Source organism: Diorhabda carinulata, chromosome 6 (assembly GCF_026250575.1).
Source record: "Diorhabda carinulata isolate Delta chromosome 6, icDioCari1.1, whole genome shotgun sequence".
NCBI lineage: Eukaryota > Metazoa > Arthropoda > Insecta > Coleoptera > Chrysomelidae > Diorhabda > Diorhabda carinulata.
In genome coordinates, this window is record NC_079465.1 from 15,209,010 (window position 1) to 15,232,393 (window position 23,384).

A 23,384-nucleotide genomic window follows, 5' to 3' on the forward strand; every position below is an offset into this window, starting at 1 on the left:
TTATCCGAGATTATATTTTCAGGTATTTTAAAATGAGAAACGAATTTTAATAAAGATTGGTACTCGTGAAATAGCCGAAAGTGGTGGGATGATGTAGGTTTGTGCGAATTTGGAAAAACTGTCGCAAATGGTTAATGCCATAGTTTTGAATGGTTTGATGGGTGTTGGAGTTAACTGTAATTTTATTAAAGGGGGATGTCTTTCATATTTTTCTTGTTGACATATGCTGCAATTATTTATAAAATTTTTTACATCTTCATTTAATTTGGGCCAAAAATATTTATTTTTCAATTTCTGAATAGATACATTTATACCTCTGTGGTTTGTTATACCTTCATGACAATTAAGTTGCCTATTTTCATTAAGGACATCAAATAGAAGGGTGTTTGATTTGAGTAATTTAAAGGCAGAATTTTTGAATGTTTCTGGTATGAATCTACACATATTTTTATAAAGAACTTCATTGTCGTCATTTTGAAAGTAAAATACATATTGTTTCTTTGGAACTACATATTGTTCAAGGAATGTTATAATTTGAGATTGAAAGGATTCGTTGGTAACATATAGTTGCCATCTAGTTCTGACATTTGATTTACCTCGTTTGTAGACAATTTCGTAATCAAATTCCTCTAATTTTAATCTCCAATGTACTGATCGCGAGTTTGGCTCTTTTAGAGACATTAACCACTGTAGGGGCTTATGATCTGTAGCAATTTTGAATTTTCTACCAAAAATGTAAGGTTTAAGGTATTTTGTAGCATATACTATGGCCAAAAGTTCCTTTTCTATTGTAGAATAGGATGTTTCTGCATCATTGAGTGTGCGTGAGGCATATGAATAGGGCCGTGGAATAGAATTGCACCGAAAGCAAAATTACTAGCATCTGTAGTTATGATAAAGTCTTTAGTAAAATCGGGGTAGGCTAAAATTGGTTGGTTAGTTAGTAAATCTTTACAATCTTCGAAAGTTTTAATGTATAATGGATCGTTTATATTTATTTTAGCGCCCTTTTTCAAACACAGGGTGAAAGGCTTAGTTATTTTCGCGAAGTTATTAATAAATTTGCTATAATATCCTATCAATCCTAGGAATAATTTTATTTCGCGTTTTCGGAATCGGGTAATTTTGGATAGCTTGAATCTTTTCCGGGTTTGGTTTTATCCCGTCCGGCGTAACTATGTGACCAAGGAATGTAACTTTTTTTTTTAAACTCTGATTTGACTAGCTGAATCTTCAAGTTACACTCTCTTAATTTTTGGAAGATTTTCTTTAAATTGACGATGTGCTCCTGAAGGGATGCAGAGAAGACAATTATATCGTCCATGTAGACGAAGCAGATTTTGTTTATATATTCTCGTTATATTCTCGTTATCCATTACCCTTTAGAAGATTGAAGGTCCGTTCTTTATTCCAAATGGCATACGAAGGTATTCATAATGACCGTTCTCAACACTGAAAGTTGTTTTCTTGATATCATCTGGATGCATCTCTATCTGATGAAATCCACTAGCTAAATCGAGAGTTGAGAAGAATTAACATCGGCCAAGAATAGAAATATCATTTATTTGTTTTTCAACCTCGGGTTTATGGATGAAAGGATATCTGAAAGATCTCGTGTATACGGGAATTTCGTCTTTTGTTTTCATTTGGTGTTTAACATGATTTGTGAAAGTTAACGGAGAATATTCTCTATGAAATATATCTGAGTATTTCATACAGTTTAAGTTTAATAATATGAATCTTTTCTTCTCCATTTAAGTGAGAAGTACGTATTAATTCTGTTACGTCATTAGCGTTGCTAATATTATTAAAAGGGGGTGTTACTGATACATGAAAAATTTTGTACTCCTTTTCAATTGGAATGGTTTTAACGGGCTCGTATAAGTATATTTCTGCAATATTATCTGTATTGTTGATAATTTCTACAGGGGCATAACCATTTTCTGCCTGATAAATTCCGTCTCTAGTTATGCAATTGAATAATTTGGTTGGCGGTGTGCCAAAAATACCATTATGAATATCTACAGAAATTTTTGCAGATTCGATATAATACTAGCGAAAAATATTAATTTTCTTTTACTTTCGTAGTGTGAAAGGGCTGAGGCTGAGCTTTAGTTGTTTTGAGGTTTAAGTTTTTGAGATCTAGTTCGACACCTAGTTGTTTTAGTGTGTCGTAACCGATAAGGCCATCGAAAAAATTATGAAATTTGAAAATACAAAAATTTATCGTTGATTTTGTGTTGAATTCTGGAAATGCCGGAATTTTGGCACAATAATCTTTCGTTGTTGTTTGAAATAAGGAGCAGATAGTGAAAGGTTCTTTAATAATGTAATCTGAAAAAACACTTTCTGCTATTTCAGGATTAATGAATGATCTGGTAACACCTGTGTCAATTAAGAGTTTCAAAAGTGGATTCATAATTTTAATATAAGGAAGATCAGTTCTGTCATAGATTGAATGTAGTTCTATATGATTGTTTCGATTTGAGGCTACATCGAGAAAATACCCAACAAGTATTTTCGCAGTTTTCGTCCTTTGTATCGTCTAAGGTTTGTTCATTGTCATAGAAAAATTCGGGGTTATTTTCTTGTAGTGAATTGCATGGATTGAAATCGTCATAATTTTCTTCTGGGTTTTGTGTTAATCCGTAGGGATTTTGGGATTCATCTAGATTATATAATTCTTCTGATATATAGTTTTGTTGAGGGAGATATTGGTTTCTAGGAGTTTGATTTCGATATACTGATGTGGAAGGTCGATTTATGGAGTAATTTGAAATTCCACTCATAGGAATAGGTCTCTGAAGGTTATTCTGTGGTTTTCTAAAAGTATTGTTTGAAATTCCACTGATAGGGGTAGGTTTTGGTTGTAGGCTTGGGAGTTTGGTTTAAATGAATTCTGATTTCTTGTAGGGCCAAAAACTTGGCGATTAAAGGAAAACCTCTGATGTGGTGAAGGACGTGATTGTATATTGATTGGGCCACGTGGAAATGGTTAGGATTTTGGAAATTATTTTGGTAATTTTGTGGTGGTAAGTAACTGGGAATTAAGAGAGTTATTGGTAAAGTTTTGTTTCTGTACAGGTCTAGTCTTAGAATTATCAAAGTTTTGTCTTATGTCTGTAAATATCTTATATTATTTTCTGAAATGATTTGTTGTCTGCCTTCGCCTATTGTATTAGGTTTTATAGCACGAATAGTTGACCTAATAGTTATTTTAAACAGCACAAAAATATTTTCAGAGCGTGAGTGTCGTAAAACGTCTTTTTTATTCTAACGGTGTCTCCATTTTCGTGAAGATCGACATAGTTATGCAATGAGCTTAAATTGGACAACCCTGGTATAAAAATGTTAAGGATTTTCGGTATTACCTTGTCTTAATTGATCTAAATAAAAAAGTAAGCCATTCTCATCACGTTGATCACCAAAATGTGCAACTAATGCTTCTTTAACAGATTTCCAACTTTTATCGATACAAACACTATATACTTCTTTTGCATCACCTACTAATTTTGAATAAATTCCATAAATAAGACTTATATTTTGAACACAAGCAGAATTGACAGGATCCCAATATGTTTTTATTGAAGTATTACTAATATCCATGAAAGAAGATAGTTCCATCGAATCTTGGAACAATATCCAAAAGTTTAGTATCAAATTTTGGAATTGATATTGTTAAATTACTTATATTACTTGTACTCGATATGAAGGAATTACTAATTGAATCTTCAATAGACAAATTACAGAATTCCTTTTCTAGATAACAGGATATATCGTTTTCTATAATACTTATATTAAAACTATTCACACTAATGCGATTTTCTTCTATAGATAGTGCAATAGGTGAGGAGAATGACATAAATAAAAAGGAATGAGCAACTTACAGAATTGTGGTTATCTTTATTTCTTCTTTTCTTCTTTCTTGTTACGTAGATTCTTCTTAACACTGAACTGATGGTTGATACCAAAGGGTTATTTACTATAAAATCCCTTTCAGTATCCTACTGACTGCGCCAACTTTATATTTTTGTAATCACAAAATATATTTTTATAAAAAAATTTATTTAATTTATTTTACACAGATTTTTATGTTACTACCATGAAGTCTAAAGTCATATCGTATTGCTTATACAGCAGACTAGCGACCTCGTACAAATAAAGTCAAATTTGTTATAATTAATAATAAGGAAATGTTGTATTGCGACACAGCAGACCAACGACCTCGTACAAATAAAACAATGATATTGCTGATTATGGGTAAATTTCATTCCATAACTAACAGCCTATAGATCGGGTTTTCTGAAATATCTTCTTTCTTTTTTGTCTCTCAAAAAATTGTTTTTCTAGACAATACATAGTAATGATTTCAAAAGTTTTATAAACTTAAAAATTGTTTGATATGGATATGTAGTTTTTACTTTATTTCATTTGCCTTTAGCAATTAGCGGAACCCACTTTACTGTTAAGGTAGTTACCGAATTCATTAAGAGTTTATTTATCCAAAAAGCTTTATTCTAATTGATATTCTCCTATTAATAAAAGAAAAATCCGTCGCTAGGAGACAATGAAAAAAAAAGGCGTGTCACTATTTTTTCATTAAATGCATCTAATTGGCAGGATGTTGTATCGGTGGGCGTGTCTAACAGTTTAAGTATGCTCAATTTTCATCACAAAAATCAATCAAACTTTTTAACTCTCATAAAATAACATACATATTGTTCAATATCACGGTTGTTAATATGAGAAATGATGGAAAGTATAAGAAATATAGTTGTATGGGACAAATTTGACAGCTAATTTGTAATATGTGAGGAGGGCGTTTCTAGAAATGTATCACAGATGTTAGATAAAGACACACGTTGGAAGTAAAGGCCAAAAATACTATGGAAATTCAGTTTTATTGAAGATTTCATTTCGAGCACATGATTTTAAAATGCGTTAAGTGATATGATACGATAGTTTTAATAATAAAGTTTTTTGTGTAAAATAACAAGTTCTTTTTGTGGTGGATTCAAACAATTTGTGCAATCTTTCGAATGATTCGGTAATGTTCTAGAAAAGCATGTTTTCAGTTCACATTGCGTTAAATAAAAATAATTCATCGATTAACCTTTTTAAATATATTTTGAAAAAAATTCAACCTAAAACTCTCCAGTAAATAATAACTATATTTATTTTTTGTTTAACTCATCAATATTCATTATTCATTATCATCACTAATTATTGTATAGGGTGAAGTCTCCTATTTGCGCGTGTGAAAGATGATGAATTGGAAGCGAGTCTATTGAAAACCAAATCTTTCAAATGATTCTATTGTACAATTAATTTTCATAACTTCAATGGCATTCACAAGTAAATTATGGAGTGTGGACGTTCTCACATGGGAGAAAAGTTGAAAAAGTGTCTAGCTGCCTAGTATAAATTGCAGTTCAAAAACTTCTAGAATAGAATAGCAGAACTATGTTACAAAGTGTATTCTCAAAGCATCCTTTTGCATAGACGACATAGACGTCTGCATATCCTTGACAGGGTATGCCAAGCTCCTCAACTCGCATAAGAGTTCATCTACTACTAAGCTCCACATATGTGTGGACGCAGCTCCCCGTTGTGGGCATCCCCTGTTTGCAGTTATTGAAATGGTGTCTAGCACTACTTTCGTTTCTGCTGTTCTAGTAGATAGTAATTGTGATATCCATCTAGAGATTGTCTTATTTACTCCTCTCGCATCTAATGCTCTTTCGACAGCCTCGTGTGAAGTATTCTCAAAGGTGCCTCCTATGTCTAAGAAAGCACATGCTACATTTTCTTTGTTCGTCAGAGTGTTCTGAATTCCATTTGTCAATTGTACAAATGCAATCTTCGTAGATTTGAAGGTTGATAATCATTATTGCCAAAAATGTGCCAAATATTGTAATAATTTGAAACTTCTAATTCTCTAATTGATTTGATGTTCCTTGCCTTTTTATTAATATAGTTAAGTCCATCGAAATCGATTTGAGAGTGGTACTTCTAGGCTTCCAGGAAGTTTGATTCAAATTTTTGATTTGCTTTTCTGAATTCGCATGTTGCTCGAGTGATTTTAATTATGGTCAGTTCACTTCTAGGTATTGATTTGATGTACATTCAGTTAATACTTTTGTGAAGATTTCGTTATTGGTTATCTGTTGTATAATAAGTTCTTGTAGATTCGCTCCACTGGTGTAGCAATGTCTGGATGAATATAATAGTTCCAAAGTGCAATTATCGCTTGATTTAAATTCTTGTCGGCAGTAGTATTTTTTTTTCCAGAATGGGGCACTTTTCTTCTATGAGCGTTACTTAGAATAAATAATTTTGAATAATTCGTGGGCTGAGAACCAGAGGGTTCCAAGCGCCAAATTCAAAATTGTTCAGAAAATCGATATTAATGTTTGGCATTCTTAAAAATGTGTCGAACAAAGTAATTATTCAATTTTGAAAGTTTTAATTCTTTATTCGGTTATTTGTTGAGTTGCTTGTACTTATACATTTTCATATAGATTAGTAAAAAAAGTAAAATAAATTAAAGTTTGAATACTTGACTGTACTTAGAACCTTATGACAACTTAAATGTAGAGAACCAGAAGGTTCCAAACGACTGTTTAATAATAATGAAGTTACTTTTTTAAGAAATATTTATGAAAATAAACATCTTAGTTAAGAGAAATGCTTTTATTTAAATATGCATAAGTACAATTCAAACATTATTTAATCAAATTCGAACAACACAGCTTAAAAAATTTAGTGAAATAAAGAAAATGAAGTTATTTTTTTATAAACTCTGAAATGAGGGCTTTCATATATGTCTTCAAGTGGTATCCACTTATAAGCAAACTCGATTGCATCGATTTTTTGGCTTGTAAAACTCTTCGTTTTAAAAATTTTTTACTTGCTCGATTTTAAAAGAAGCATCCAGGTTTTGTTCTTCAGGTGTAATTTTTGTTACCTTTTCTAGTTTTCGTTTCTTTCTTCACATTCGTTCTTATGAACTGTGAAGAATGGTTTTCTATTTTATAGTGGACCTCAAGTGGACTACCCTGCAAAAACTTTAATTGGCAGACTTTGTTGTATGGAACATTGCCATAATTTAAACAATCTGTACTTTTTTTGTAATCAAAAAGATGTTTGGGCCTCATGTTAATGATGCAAAAAGGCTTCTTTCTATCGGTCTTTAGCAAAAGTTTTGTGACTGCAAGTGGGGACCATATATCTTGTACTCGCATAAATTTCTCGATACGGAAATGAATGTTGTCAACAACCTGTATACAGGAATGCCCGGGTAAATAATATTTCATTGTAATTTGTTTAATGTGTTGATGCTTCTGTAAGAAATTGGCTACAGCTAAGGAAATTAAACTGTTCCTATTTTGAGGAACACAGCTGTCACTCCAGGTTATTATTTCCGTTATGTTGGGATTGTTTGAAACAATTTTTTCAAGAATTTGCATCAATGCGGTTGCCAAGTCATTGCCTGATCTTCCACATGTAGTTTCTGGCCAAACAGCGCAATAACATTGCTTGTCATAGGAATTATATGCAGTTAAGTTATATACATTCATTTTTTGCTTGTAAAAGAGGACTGAAACCTCTGATTTTGGTACATTTATAACATTTTGTATATCAAAACAGACGACAGCACAGTTCAAATCTGTATTTTTGCCATCCTGTTCTCGCTCTGTTCTCATTATATATTTTTTTAAAATGTGCTGCCTATTTGACAATTCCAGTTCTTCACTCATTCTATTTTCCCGCTGGGCAATTTTATACTCTTCACAGAAATCACATCGGTCACTTTTTGGTTTAAGAAAATCTAGATTATATTCATAGTTAAAAATGTGTCTGTACAACGAAACACTTTGTGGAAGAATTTGTTTTTCTAAACAAGATTCATCATATAAGTCATACATTTTCTTAATGTTTAGTAAAGGATCAAGGTACTGTTTATTCGAATCGGCTCTACAGTAATGAGACTAGACGTGAGGAAAAGCCTCTATGTGTTGCCTTATTTCATCTTTACTTTCCTTTGATATACGATCTTTGGTATATTTCCCTCGCTGGTCACTTTGAGGTGTACCTACGTCGGATTTCTTCAAATCTATATTATATACTGGCTTTTGGCTGACGCTGAGTTGAGGCTGACAGCTTAGTGAATATTTCCAGGCGTTCTTGCTATCCTTGGAGGACCGTGATGAATTCCGTCAATAGTGTTTCCAGTAGTATTGAATGTCTGGATCCAAGCAGTGGATGCATACCTTGTTTGCTTCTAACTCAGTCTTGAAATAGTTTGATCTTTTTGAGATTGTTAGTATTAAGATGTTCTCATTTTTTATTAATTGTGTTTTACTTTTCATTTCATTTCTATGATTTCTAGAGCTACTATTACTAAACAATGGATAGAGTTTAATTTGAAAAATATAATCTAGTTGTCAATATTATCAATGAATGTAATTTTGTTTGACAATCCACATAAATTTGTGAAGTATTATCATAGAAAGTTGAGTTATTTAAAGTTATTATTTCATTTCCTATCGATAAATGAAATTTTTCTAGATTTTTTAGTCAATTTTGCTATAACGTCGATTGTGACTTGTTATAATGATCCATTATTTTCTATGTTAAGATATTTTCAAATAAGTTTCGTGAATTCTTTCTTTTTTGATTTTGTTGTGGAGTAAAATATTTTTTTCTGAGTCTATAAAATACATAAATATATCTTTGTAGCTAATCATTGTGAAAGATCCAATACTGATTAGTTATAAAAAGTTGTGAAGCTTAGCCACATGAATGTCTTCAATTCATCATCTCATCTAGAAAGATAGGAATATCGCCGTGATAGTTGTTTAATTGATTTTAATTGCTCTGGAATTAATTTTTCATTATTTATTTCTGCTTTTTCAAATTTTTGGTGGTTTTTTTATTGATCATTTTTTCTTTTGTTTGTGCATTTTTTCTCGAATTATTATCTAATGACGTTAAGGTTTTGTACATAATGAGATAGAACTAATTGATCATTTAGATAAGAAGAATCTGAATTATTGATATGTCGTTTAATTATTTTAATTTCAAACTTCGTGACAGAATGAATGGTATTATTATAGGAAAGGATTGAATGTTTCAGAAGTTGATCAGAGTAAGGATCGTTTCTTGAGGTCATCGATAATGTTCAGTTAGGAAAACCTATCTCGGGGGAGTTGGAGGTACTATTTTGTTGCTGTGGTGAATTGAGGTGCTATTTTATTTAATTAGTAAAAATCTTGCAAGTCGTTATTTTTAAATTCTGAACCACAGTCTTCGGTGATTTTGTATGAAAGACCACCATGAAATATAAAAGTTGGTAAATTGTGGACTATAGATACATCGGCTTAACTTGAAATCGGATAAGCTTGTCCATAGTGATAAAAAGCATGAATTATCGTTAGGTATGATTGATTGTATATAACATAGATATTTAGAAACCCATAAATTTAGGTTGTTAAGTAATAAATGAAGAAATGATGCTATATTCTCCCTCCTTAATAAAAGATTAAAAATTCTGACTCTTTCTTTCTTATTCATCTTTGAATCCGTTTGCTTAATTCGTGAGCACGCTTCTCCACGCTAATTTCAGAAAGATAGTTGTACAGCTATTCACAAAGGAACGCGAACGCACAATCACTTGCCTATTGAAATCAAATTGATAACATATTTTCCCGCATTTCACAATAATTTGAGGGCATATTTACTGAAAAGTGCCTTCTACTCTGTAAACGACTTCTATTCTAATAATAATTTTTCCGGCAAACTGCATACTGGTTTAATTTTTGCTATGGACTTACTCACTAATTATTACCTATAATTTCGTTACTCATTGTGGTTTTCTTCGGTATATTGAAATTTTATTTTATTTGTATCTTTATTCAGTTATTTTTATATTTGTTTTTTAGTTTTTACAAGCTTTTATCTACAAATTGTAAGAAGTTTTGACAGTAAAGCAGTGCACTCTCTATCTTTCGCTACCTCTCTCCGGTAACACTAATAATCAGAATACAACTGAGTTTCTGCAATAGAATAAATATATTTTTATAGAAAAGTCCTCAAACTTTTATTTACAAATTACAATTCACCTGCAATAGAAGAAACGATATTTAATTCGAAGGTAATTATTAATAATTTCTAATTTTACAAAAATTTATAATTAAGCATCAACAAAATGGCTGAATTGACATGTACGTCAATATCGTACGTCATAAATATGTAATACTCCTATAAGGACAGTTTCTATGAGTGGAAGGTATTCCGACTAAGTGAAACAAATAATCCTCCTCCTCGGCGCTTCAGTTAATTCTGCGCATCTCTTGCGCGCATGAAGTATGTGCACTATAGATAAAGTGTCTCTAACGAGAGAGAAAATGAATACTGTCGGCACCGTAACGTAGATACGTTTTTTTCCGTAAGAACTGTCCATATAGGAGTATTACATATATGGAGTTCTGTTGTTTGACCCTGTATGTCACTGACTAGTATTACGACACTCGGCAAAGTGCGGTAATAATTAGAGAAAATATATTTTCTTTACATGTATATGATCGAAGGGTTTGGCTGCTGAAAAGTTACATAAAAATTGTTTTGTGAAGTTTGCTATCATATTAATTTCTTTGAAATGTTTCACTATTGTTTTTCATATCTTCTGCCATCTTATATCAGTAGTATTTTGAAATAAGTTATATTTTAAGTTAGTTTATTCCTCTAAGTTTTTATTTAAAAAAATGATTATATTTCATTGTTTGTATTCGTTTTTTCTAGGGTAGGAACATCTAGTAGAATTTTTTCCACAATGTACGAAGAACTTTTGACAAACTTTTAAACGGTAGCAATAAATGTCTCAGGGTTGAGAGATTCTCAGAAGTATGAGGCGTATAACTGTTTTGGATTTATAAATTCTTTATCAAACTGATATATGCGTTGTTTTAAATTTCTTTGGAATAATATAACGAACAGACGCGTGTTTTTAAAGTATTTTTCCTGTTTGGTTTAACTTTCATTTACTTCGCCACAAGTTAATAATATAACATAACATAACACTTGGATTTTATATTATTCTAGTGCCAAGCTGGGGATTTACTGAATTGGATTTTCTTAAGTAGTATCAACTAAATCAGTTTCCTTCAATATAGGATTTTCATTTGGGGGTATAATTGAACATTTGATATTGTATCACAATTTTTTCATTGCTCATTTTAGCTCGTTACTATTTTTTGAACCTGCTTGCTTTCATTCCAATGTTTTTGCTGGCTTTTATTTATGATATTTGTTTGATTTCCATCCTCAGGTCCTGTAGAATACATCACTTCTCCCATTTCTGTTATTTCTCCTTCTGCTATTGGTTCTTCCGGTGTTTTATTTTTGCAAAGGGGTATGCACTTTGTCTCGTTTTCTTTTCAAATAATCTTCTGTTTTCTATTTTGTCTTAATTCTCACCGTTTATCCCCTTTCTGCATACATTATTCCGAGTACACTACTGACCCACCTCAACGGTTCGGGGGTACTTTCTTCCCATTAACATACGGATTTCTATTTTCATTTTTATTCAGCTATCTAATATAATCCGGCAACATCACTTGGAATTTGCACGTAACCTCTATTTTGTTTTGCTTTTGTGCTTAATTAACCTTGATTCACTTCAACACCTTTTGTGGGAGTATATCCGTTTTGTCGTCCTTTGGACGGGATTTATATCACTACACTAACAATTAACTATTATAATACGTTTGGCACCTCACTGAATTTCTATTTTCACAACAATCTCCGAAATATCGAATTTATTGTTGGTGAAACATCAATTTAAACTACATTGCCACGCACTTTCATGATAGCATATAATATTCACGTAATTTTTCTTCGGTTTCCTCGATTCTCTATTTTCAACTAACAATAAAAACAGATTTATCTATAACATGACACTAGACACGTCACAGAAACTGATAATATAATCACCGTATTCGAGAGTTTTGTGAACCTCTAAAAAGTGTTCTCTCATCAAACCTCCTTTATAAAGAACAAAGTGAATAAACAAAGTCCCTACCTTTTATCAGAATGATCCGCTTTTGGGGTAAATGTTCAATTTCAATGATCACTTATCTATTATTTTTAATTAAATTCGTAGCTTTTAATTTTCTAGGCAATTTTTGAAAAATATGTTTTTGCTTTTGCAAACCTATACCCTCATTTTCAGATAAACTGGAAAATTATAAGTAAGGATGTATATTAAGCCCATTATTTACCATAATGCTAGATAAAGGATTAAAAAGAGCGAAAAGACAACTAAAACAGTATTAAATTATTACGGCTGACATATTTGAATAAGTGACAGTTCAACCAAATTACCGCTTGATTCAAAGCACGATTTAGTGTCTATTTTATGAATTATTTTGATTGATACATCCTGCACATATGGTCAATCGCTCGCAACATTCAACTGGACGCTGCTTTTACACTAATTTTTATCATATTTAAAGGCTCAAGTAGGATCCTTAGAACACTTGTTTTAAAAATGCCGGTCTGGGCTGCAATTTATTTTGCTTTTAGGCGCCGGTAAATCAGAACAATTTGTTCCACTACTTGAATGTTTTAGGAATAGTCACTGTCACAGGACCTGCGACACGTGGATCACAATGATTTCATCCCCAGCAAAACACCAATTTTTAATGATTGGAAATGATGGATACAACTCAATGTAAATAGCCTGCATTCTGTTTTTGTTTTATACTAGTGCTCATTCTTCTTTAGTCAAAAAATTTATGACATTTTTTAAAAGAGCTTGACTGAATGGTCGTTCGACCTTTACAATAATAAAATGGTTCAAAGCAGCTGGTTGAAATTTTGTGTGAAGCTTGTTGAGACTTAGCAATGACCCATGCATAAAAGTTTTTGGTATATTTCACTATATTATGAGACCAATAACACATAGACAGCACTACGTATGTAGCACCATCAATTAAATTTTATTATTCGTGGTTGTATTTGAATTTATAGATTAGAACTATAAATTCTACACAAATTGTTTAGGTCTTTTCTGTCATTGACAGCTTTCTCGTTCCTATGTATGTTAACCATTTCTTAAAATTCTTTTTTTTATGTTTTTGATTCCGATTTTTGACTTTTATCATTGAAAGAATTTTTTTTATTTCATGATTTGTTTAATCAGTTCCATTGTATTGTTGATTTTTTGATATATTTTCTAAATATTGACATGAACGTTCTATATAAACGGCCTCGAAATCACTACAAGTTACTTGATATATAATATTACTTCTTTTATTTTTAGGTGTTCTAGATTTTACTCAAATATTTCGATAATGTATTACGTCCTCTATGACCTAAACTAATACTATATCTTCGGTATAATTATAATCATAGTAGTATAATTATTTTCTTTTAACACAGTTTTTGCTTTTTGAATAGCTCATCTTCAGCTTCTTACAATCACTTGCGAGGGTTGATACTTCAATTTTGATATATGTGAATTCAAATCTGACATTGGCATCATAAAGTTTGAAATTTTTAGTGGTGATCATACTCAGAACGTGTTGCTATTTGAGTTGTTGACAGATACTTGAAACATTCATTATGGTCGAAAAATGGAATTATATTTTCATGCGATGATTTTCTATGACTTTCTAAGTGGTAAAACTCACAGCAGTTTGCTGATCAACTCACTTCGATTTTTGGTGATGAAGCACCATCTCGAGCCACCGTTTTTCGCTTTGGCTTTCCGTATTCAATCGTAGTCGCATTTCACTGCAAGATGAATTTCGTGAAGGTCGTCCAAAATCAGCTGTTGTGCAAGAAAACATCGATACTGTGCGTAAACTGATATTGCAAGATCTTCATGTAACATACCGTGAGATTGAGGCATACTTAGGTATTAGTTTCACTACATCAAATATTGCAATAATATTTGTCTGTCAAAAATATTAATTTGCATTGGATACCTCACAATTTCACAAAATTCAATCGCGGTGCTTCAAGATCGTGACATGCGACGAACATGGTTCTATGCACTTGAACCCGAAGCACTTCCAAGCAAATAGTCGTCTGTTTTTTAAGAATAACTGAATCTTTCGCCACCGCTCTAAAAGGTACGCCAGTATTTGTTTGCCAGAGTTGTTCGAAAAAATCAAGGAAACTAATCGTAGAAGACGAATCATTATATACCACGACATTGCGAGTTTTCATATATCAGCTCAAACTGAAATGTATTTGAACAGTCAAAATACAAAACATCGAATTGATGGGTCATCCGCTGTACATCCGGCACCAAATAATTTCTATATCTAAAGAAGTGTTTGTTGAGTTCAAATCACATTTTGTAGGTACCTCTATCGGATAGGATTAGCTTCGACAATGGATTCAAGCGTTTGCAAGAGTGTATTGATAGAATATTTGGAAAAACAATAAAGATCATATTCTATTGTTGATATTTATTTTTATTTGTCTTAAAATTGGAGTAGCAACTCGTATTCCTGTGTGACATAGGATGACATGAATTGAATATATTGAAGAACGAGTTGATTTTATATACCATTCTGTTTTTATGTTATTATTATCATATAATGTGTCATTTTGTTCATTAAGTTCTTGATAAATGTTTCTAATTTCGTTTTTTGGCACATACAACAATAAATTGTTGTATACATTTGAAAGTATTGAGAAGAATAGGGTAAATATTTCCATGATATTGCAGCTTTTTCAGTGCTTTTTCCTTGTTTTGGAAACTGAACAGAATATTTCCTTATTTTTTTTTTCTTGAAATAATAAAATATTTACCTGAATGGGAACCGAACATTTTTCGCTAGTTCTATTCTCACTAGACAGCAAAAATGTTTACTCAATTATATAATACTGAGAATGTTTCTATCTATGATTCTATAACATACAATAAAATTCTAAAAATAAAACGATTGCTTTGTTTCACATTCTTTAATGTTATCTGTTACGTTCAGGCTTGAGAAAAATGCGGATAATCACAGTCACGTCAAAAATTCAATTAATTACACCGACAACGAGAACAAGCGTCAAATCTAAAATTAAATTCTCATTTTTTTTCGTTCTGGAAGAGAGGATATTGGGGTGAATTTGATCTTAAAAATAAGTGCTTGTTTACTGAAATCTTTCAAAATGCAAACTGAGACAATCCTTTTGATTTATAAGCTAACATTTAAAAATATAATTTGAAGATTACTAATAACAACATTAAGTGAGCCACATACGAGGCCTGGCTATTAAATAACGAGACTGGTTACGAAAAAGGGTTTTATTATAAAAATTATTCCATGTTCGAATGCTCCCCTTCAATATACTCCCCCTCACCACAAACATTTCCATATGTTTTTTCCATTGATCCAAGCAGTGCTGGAAGTCTTCTTTGGTGAGTGCCTTTAGGAGCTCTGTCGTTTTTTGCTTTACCGCTTCTATCTACTCAAATCGGGTTCCTTTCAAAGCTTACACAACTCAAAAACACGCGCACGAGATAGAGAATTGTCCTCAAATGCCTCTTGTAACAATTTACAGGACTCAGAGTTTTTTTTTAATTTAAAGAGAAATTTGAGATTGATACGTTGCTCCTGTTTTTTGTCACACATGGTTTTCGGCACGAGGAGAAAACACGTTCGTTTGAAACCGCTTCTGCACAAATACTATAATAGTGACGGAAACGAGTTTTGGGACGTGAATAGACAAGATAAAGAGATAAAGTCATTTATATAGTTCATTCAAAAATTTACAGGTTCGTAGGAAAATTTCATATGGAGCATTGGAAATTAGAAAAAAAAAAGATATTGATTCCTTGATGTAAATTAGCAAACCTAAGATATTAAGTAATAATTACCCACCTTTATCTTCATAAATGTAGTATGCTAGATAACAAGTTAGTACATTTTCTAGAAATTCAATCATAAATATACACGCACTTAAGTTTTTATCATAATATCAAGTAAGTTTGTGCGAAAAAAACTTTATGTTCATCTCAAGTGCACTTCTAAGTTTGAATAATGTATTGTTTCTCTTGAGATATCCTTTAATTTGAGATTATTTCAGTTCAATGGAGTTAGAAGCTCAGTACTAAGATTATAAACGAACAATTCTAACTACATGTTCTTTTGCTATCTCATTTACACTATACTTCTTAACTTTTGATGAGTGTTTCCTTCATAACTAGATAGCTCTTTTTTTAATCATCCCTTTTCTGTCATTTTTGCTTTTGGATTCTATCATTGGACTAAAACATCTCTCAAAAACTTTAGTTAGCACTTTAGGAGGTAATATTCATACTAAACAAATTGTACAATTTTACTAGCACTCAAAATTACACTTTTCACGCCCGTGTGATATTTGTGGTAAAAGTAGATCTGTCAGGATAAGAATGAACATCATTACATAAAGGTGACTCCACGTAATAGACACCAACGTTGAGATTTTGTAGTATTTCTGAAAAGTTTGTTATAATTATGTTGAGTTGATATTTCTCAATTTCTCATTATTCTTTTCAAAAAACTCAACAGGCAGATGATGTTTCACTTCTAGGTTACAAATAATGTCGTTAAACCATAAAAGTATAACCTCCCATAGAGTTCCTCCATGAAATTTGCACCTTTTTAATCCTTTACTACATGATTCATATTGGGCATTTCATTGAAAATACAATTAAAAAATTTGAGTGAAATTGAGTTGTTATACAGTGTGTTCCGGAACTTGATGCATGATGATGAGAGAGTAGAAGACGTGAAAATAATGCTGTGACATAGACAAACATTCTCATATGACCCATCGTTACTGAGTTATAGACCTCTAAGCTTGCGAAATAATAATTTATATTTAAGTATACTTTCTAAATTATACATTGAACATTAGGAATTATTAATGATCTATTAGGTATGTCCAAACTGTGTATTTGACGGAATAAATGATTCTACACTACTATCTGAAGGCCAAGGGCAGCTCATGCCCAATGGTAAACAATTCGCAGCTTTTACAGTACCTATACAATCTAAAGATAGCAATGCAGATATATAGATTTTTGGATTGTTTTACATGCCAAGGAAACCGCTCGCCATGAAGAGACATTCTGAAGAAAATTATCATAAATTGTAATTATCTATTGAAAATAATTACATTTAATATTGAACTGCATACTGTCGAATATCGTCTTACTTACATGAAGAAAAAATTGAAATGTAGAAGCCTAGAACTTATCAAATAAAAACGAAAAATAAACTATAATAAATGTGGCCACCTTGCATTTCTACACATTTCCGGAAGCTACGAAGGATATTTCTTCTAACTTCGAAGAGCATTAGAAATTCATTATATTCGAACGTATAATTTAGAAAATATACTTAAATATGAGTTCTAATTCCGCTCCATTCAAGGCATATAACTCAGAAACGAGGGGTCATATAACAATTTTTTTATGTCACAGCATTATTTTCACATCTCTAGTCACTCCCGAATTCTGTGTATAAAGTCTCGGAACACCCTATATTACACTCACTAGTTTTATCATAACCATGACCTTTTTGACGTTTATTACAGTTTTTAATAAAATTAAAAGAACTTTGTATTGAAATCATTTTAATTTGTAGTTAAATTAAATTAAGAATAATTTAATAGTTGACTATCTCTATCAACGAAACTAATATGATCGATTTTTTTGAGAAAAAAATGACATTAATTAAAAATCAATATGTTTAATAGCAAGTTGTACAATTTCCTCTTTTTCTTCTATTGTCTATTATTTATAGTGTAATATGAAATACCTAAACTTCTTTAGTCTACGAACTGCAATATTATCATTGATTAACAGTGAAATGATTTAACTAAATAAATTATATATAAATAGAATACATTGATATAGGTACTGAAGAACTTTAAGAGAATTGAAAGCATGCTTTTTATTCGAAAATGTACTAAACTATAAAGTGAAGCAGATATGAACTATTATTCAAATATATTTCAATCAAAAGACTCTCGTCATCAGCGCCTGAAATATCCTGATTCAAATGATTATCAAATATATATATCGAAAAATCAAAGAAATGTAGTACCTGAACTTCAACGATTTAGAATGAAAGAAATGAATACTGGAGTGAAGAATAAAGATGTACAAGAAGAGGAATATTTAAGAAATTTTGGAAAGCAAAGTAAATTTCCACTGTCTGAAAACTCTTCTACCTGCAGTCAAAAATCAAACAATAATATTAAAAGAGGGTAAGTACATGTTAATATTTTGTGGAAGGTGAAAATTTATACAAGTTTCCATACACAAGAAGTTTGCTGTTATAAACGCTTCATTTACATAGATCCCAATTTCTATTATGATGAGCATACTTAGAGTTGGTTAGTTGATTTTGAATTTAATGCCAATACACCAAAAATAAACTTCTTTGCATATGTTTCATCTGTGAATAATGAAGAAATATTTGAAATGCTTAATACTTAAAAGTAGTTTAATACCGAAAACAAAAATAGCTTTGCCTATAATATTGCGCCGATCCATGAAATTTAAGTAGTGCCGACTGCATGTATTTTAATTCAATTTAAAAATGGTTGCCGTTTCGAGCATCGATTTATCTAAGCAAGATGTGGTCCTAAATAATGACATTAACAATAAGACTAGTGGTTTTCAAAAATACATATCAGGAAGGAAGAAAACTCATATTCAATACAAAAAGATTGATGATATTGATAAAACTGTTCAGATGATGGAGACTTGAAAATTTGAAAATGCACTGTTCTCATAGCAAAGTTCTATGTACAGGGTTGTGAAGCAGTTACCTAAATTTCAGGCTTGCGTTTTTCTTCCACCCTCCACAATAATATGTCTGATGTGATTCTACCTCTCTCCAAGTTGTGCTTTTGTTTCTTGATAATCATTTAGAACGTTTTCGTCAATGTTAAACGTATTCCACTTGATTTCCTCACTTTTCTACAGATTTGGAATAAGAAATGATATTTCTTTAAATGCGAATTCAACCGTATAATAATCGGATTCAATTTCTTACTTCAGTGATTGATCTTTTCATTTGTTGTGTATGTTCAACTAATCCAGAAACAAGAATAACGAGCAATATTTTTCTATATATATCTAAAAAAACTGAATTGCTCTTCAAAGGTTTGGTCACTGACTTTTTCTAGTTTTGGCTATTATACTACACAACACTATGATCTGGTTTTTACCACTACACTATCTCAAAAAGTTTGACTCTTTGGAATCTTCTTACTATCCAACGATAGCCCAGCAGCTATTGCTTCGACATTCTCGTGGTTATGAAGTTTACTTGTAAAATTTTTTGCCTCATTTCGCTGTTGCCAAGGGGCGTTAACAATACCTCTCAATTTCTTGTGTTGAAATCTTTATATGATTTCAATATTGCTTGAGATGGCACAGCCTCAAATATACGATGTATATCCACACAAGCTTTTAAAACTAATTGCGTTAACTTATTTCGAATTCTATATAATAGCCATTCTATATATGAAATTTAGTCCTTCCCTTTTCTTGTTGATGTATTCAAGACCAAAAATTACCATTGTTGTTAACAAAATACGATGAAAATACAGTTTTGAGTTTTTCCTCAACTCACAAAGTATTAATACTTAAGAAATTTCATGAAAAGTTCTTCAAGGACGAAAAGATTTACTATAAAAAACTCCTGGAACTTTATGGGCATCGGATAAAATAATTTTTTTATAGCATATAATGTTAATTCGAAAATTTCAAATATATATGTCTTTCATTTTCATAAATAATGGGATAAAAGGTATTGATAATCATATTTTCATATTATACATATATATTTTCATATATATATACTCAAAAAGATCACACTTTAAAAATTTTTTATTTTGTTCATTACGATTTTTTTTAACAGCCGAGAAATGAAATAATTGATAATAATTAATTTGTTTATTCTATTCTTTTCGGAGCTAAGCTGTAATTTCTAGAACCGTTCATGATATTCATACTGAATATACTGTTTACACCAACACTCACAATTACACTGTCTGACGCGCGTTTCAATAACCAAGTTATCGTCTTCAGATGCTGAAGATATACTTAACAGTGGTATAAAAGTTGCACTAAATATGTGAACTTGTTTCACTGTTGCTTTTCTTAAAAGAATTTTCTTTGTTATTAAGTCATCACCAGGTGCTTATTTGGGTAATTATTTAATTTTATTTCGTCTCCTATTTTTTAGTATTACTTGTTTTCTTTTTTTTTGTTGGTTACTTCTGATTTATTGACGTTATATTTCTTATCATTGTCTGGTTTTTTCAATAATTGATATGAATTCGATATAAGGAAACGGTCTCATTGAATCATTCCATCAATTTCATCTATTCTTGGCTCTATTGTAGAATTAATTTTGATTAGTTAAATCCGTTAAATAATAACCATTATAGTTAAATTAGACATCAAGTAAAATTTTATCCACAACATCTAGTTGATATATTATATCTCGGTTTCTGAGATGGAGCTTTTCCACTTCTTCATGTAAAGTTTATTTCTCTTCCTAAATATCCTAGATGTATCTTAGTATACACTCTCTTTATCACAATTGTATTCTATAAGGCTGCTTCTAATCGTTTTATTGATAAATCATGTCCTTTTATCTTGTCGGGCTGTTTATTAGATTAATTCCATTCTCATCTATTGTGCATCCTAATAACTTGTGTACAATTTTCTTAAAATTAAATTCTTCCCATTTATTTGACTGTTCCTGCATTTTTTAAGAAAAATTCATCATTCCAAGTGGCTAGTTTAATATCTGTAGTGTCATGTCCGTGCATTCATTTCTTTTCCACAACCTGTTATTCCGTTCATATTTCTCTAGAGTGCGCTTTTCACGATTTAATTGTAGTTCTTCCAATACCAAATTAAGAAATGAAAAATAATGTTTACTCCCTGTATAAAATTTGGTAAATATCTAACAAAGCGTCAGTCCAAGTGGACTTTGTACCAATGAAAACATCTGAAAATACTTTGGAATTGAAATGTTTTTTTATCTTTTGTTTTATTTGCAAAAAATCCATTTTCTTTTTTAGTTCTTGCTTTGAAATTTCGTTTTTAAGATAAAAAAACGAATGGGGTACAAAATGGACTGAGTACACGTCTGGTACCCTGTTTAAACGAAACTCCCTTACAGGCAAGTACATTTTACTCGTCTATTTACGTTTTACAATTTAAAATTCAGTTGTAGCAAGTTAACAAGGTATAATAATGATTTTTTTCTAAGTTCTGTCTGTCTAAATGCCGTCCAATTTATATTGATTTGATTGCCTTTTAACGAATACTTTCTCGCATATGGTAGGTCAAACAAAATTGTAGGCAAGGGTTTTTGTATAAGTTTTTATAATCTGCAACTAGAACTAGAACTAGAACTATACTTCGCAATCCATTGGCCGATCGAGCTTTGCAACTTAACTCTCTTCAACGGTGCGATTGTCATTAGGCTTCACACATCGACAACCACATAACATACCTGCGTGTTATTTGTATACTTCAAGTTGCATCTTATTTATCGAAATCACTAAATACTTATCCATACACGTTCGTTTCTAGATAAAGGTTATGGAAATATAAATTGTAGCAAAACACTTTTTATTTTAAATATCTTTCATATTTATGAATGCATCTTAATAAGTACCATTCTATGTTTTACATGGCATGTAATCACGTCCTATGATTGTTTTAAGCTCAAATTTCATATAAGAAATAACTTTATTTAATTTATACATACAATACACATAATAGTCATTGTGTTTTATCATAGAAGTTTCCACTTTATAACAAAAGAATCAGATAAATGTGGTTATGTCTGCAAATTTTTTTGGTAGTGTTTTAAATTCACTAAAAAATTTCTGTCATAACACATGGTATACGCTTTTAATACAATCTCATTATTTTCAGTTTGAGGATAGACACCGGATACGTGAGTGCAGAAAGTTCAATAGAAGAAAGCGAAGAGGAAAAAGAAATCGCGCGTCATATTTTAGAACCCGCGGTTCATCATACAGGATGTTTGATAAATGGACCGAGGAAGTGTCTGGCATGGGCCTGCAAAGCATGTAAAAAGAAAACAGTCGCTATTGACAGAAGGAAAGCTGCCACATTAAGAGAAAGAAGAAGGTTACGAAAGGTATTTCAGATTTCATTTCCTACATATATAATATACAGCTGGATACAGAAGCTATAAAGTTTGATCGTTTTTTTTTTATTTTGAATCATTCGATATTAGCGCCTATTTCCATCCAAAAATGCATGATAGGAGATCAAAGTAAAGTTAGTATATTAAATATATTTTCACTTACAAACCTTCACAATGATCATGGTCATTTTTATGAAAAATATGTCAAAATTGCAGTTTTTCTTCAATAGACCAAATACATTTTTCAGTATCGAATTTTCAATACAATATTAGAGTAGTAGAGGTCAAATATGACATTTTAACATATATATGAGCTCGATATGTCGAGGTGGTAGGAAACAAGAGGTACCGCAAGTTCCTAGTTTCGAGGATTTTTCATGTTTTTTATACCTTTTTTGAATATTTTCTTCTCTGTACAAAATGTGAGGAATTTTGAAGCATTACAAATAGTAGTTATGGTGACTAGAGATCTCGAACAATGAGCCTATTCGTTATTGAGCCTTTTACTACATTTTGCTTAGTATTTAAGGAGCCACAAATTCTGTTTCTTTCAGAGTATATTCGATGAATCTTTAGTATTGGGATCGATTTTAAAATTTTCATGGTAATAACCTGTTCTTAAAACAATAATTCAGTGTGGAGGCGGGGGCGCGGGGAAAACAAATTTGGGAATAAAACTTCTAGTAGAAGAACTTCTCTTTCGAATTTTGATCTATTTTTTCTTATACTTTTTTCAAGTAGAGGGGAGATACGAAAGTTTCTTCAAATTTATTCTCCTCACTTTCAGAAAATTGATCCCTGCGTCTATCTTCAAATTTAAAAGCTTACAAGCTTGAGACATTGCATTAGAATAAAATAAATTTCCTGAATATAAATAAGATATATGTAGGTAATATTTTTCGTGTAAATACCTAAGAAACAAGGCTCATCATGAGGTTCAGGAGTTGCCCACCCTTCCCCCATCTTTCCTTCTTCAAATGACAATCCTTTTAAGTATACGAATATAATGTTGAAATATACTTTATTCTTTATATACAACCGGAATTGCTGCAATTTGTATGACAAATTGCACAAAGAGTGTCTTGGTCTTGGTTAGCTCGTAGATGTACCGATTATTGTGTTTGAATCTCAATATCTTGCCAGAGACTGAAATATAACATTCAAGTTCGTCAACTTCTT

The 23,384-nt window shown here is 31.2% G+C and overlaps 1 protein-coding gene across 4 annotated transcripts in view; it reads left to right on the plus strand.

The window, feature by feature from the left end:
• The first annotated feature begins 4,858 nt into the window (after positions 1-4,858).
• The window catches only part of LOC130894999 (transcription factor SUM-1), a 109,186-nt gene continuing 90,660 nt past the window's right edge, over positions 4,859-23,384 (plus strand). Inside the window, exons 1-3 of one of the 4 annotated variants that reach the window (XM_057802087.1) lie at positions 4,859-5,047; positions 17,897-18,264; positions 21,968-22,196. In XM_057802087.1, coding sequence (XP_057658070.1) covers positions 17,987-18,264; positions 21,968-22,196 — 507 coding nt within the window. In that variant the 5' untranslated portion in view covers positions 4,859-5,047; positions 17,897-17,986. The remainder of the gene's footprint in view (positions 5,048-17,896; positions 18,265-21,967; positions 22,197-23,384) is intronic. The other 3 variants (XM_057802086.1, XM_057802088.1, XM_057802089.1) reach the window with 3 other exon arrangements.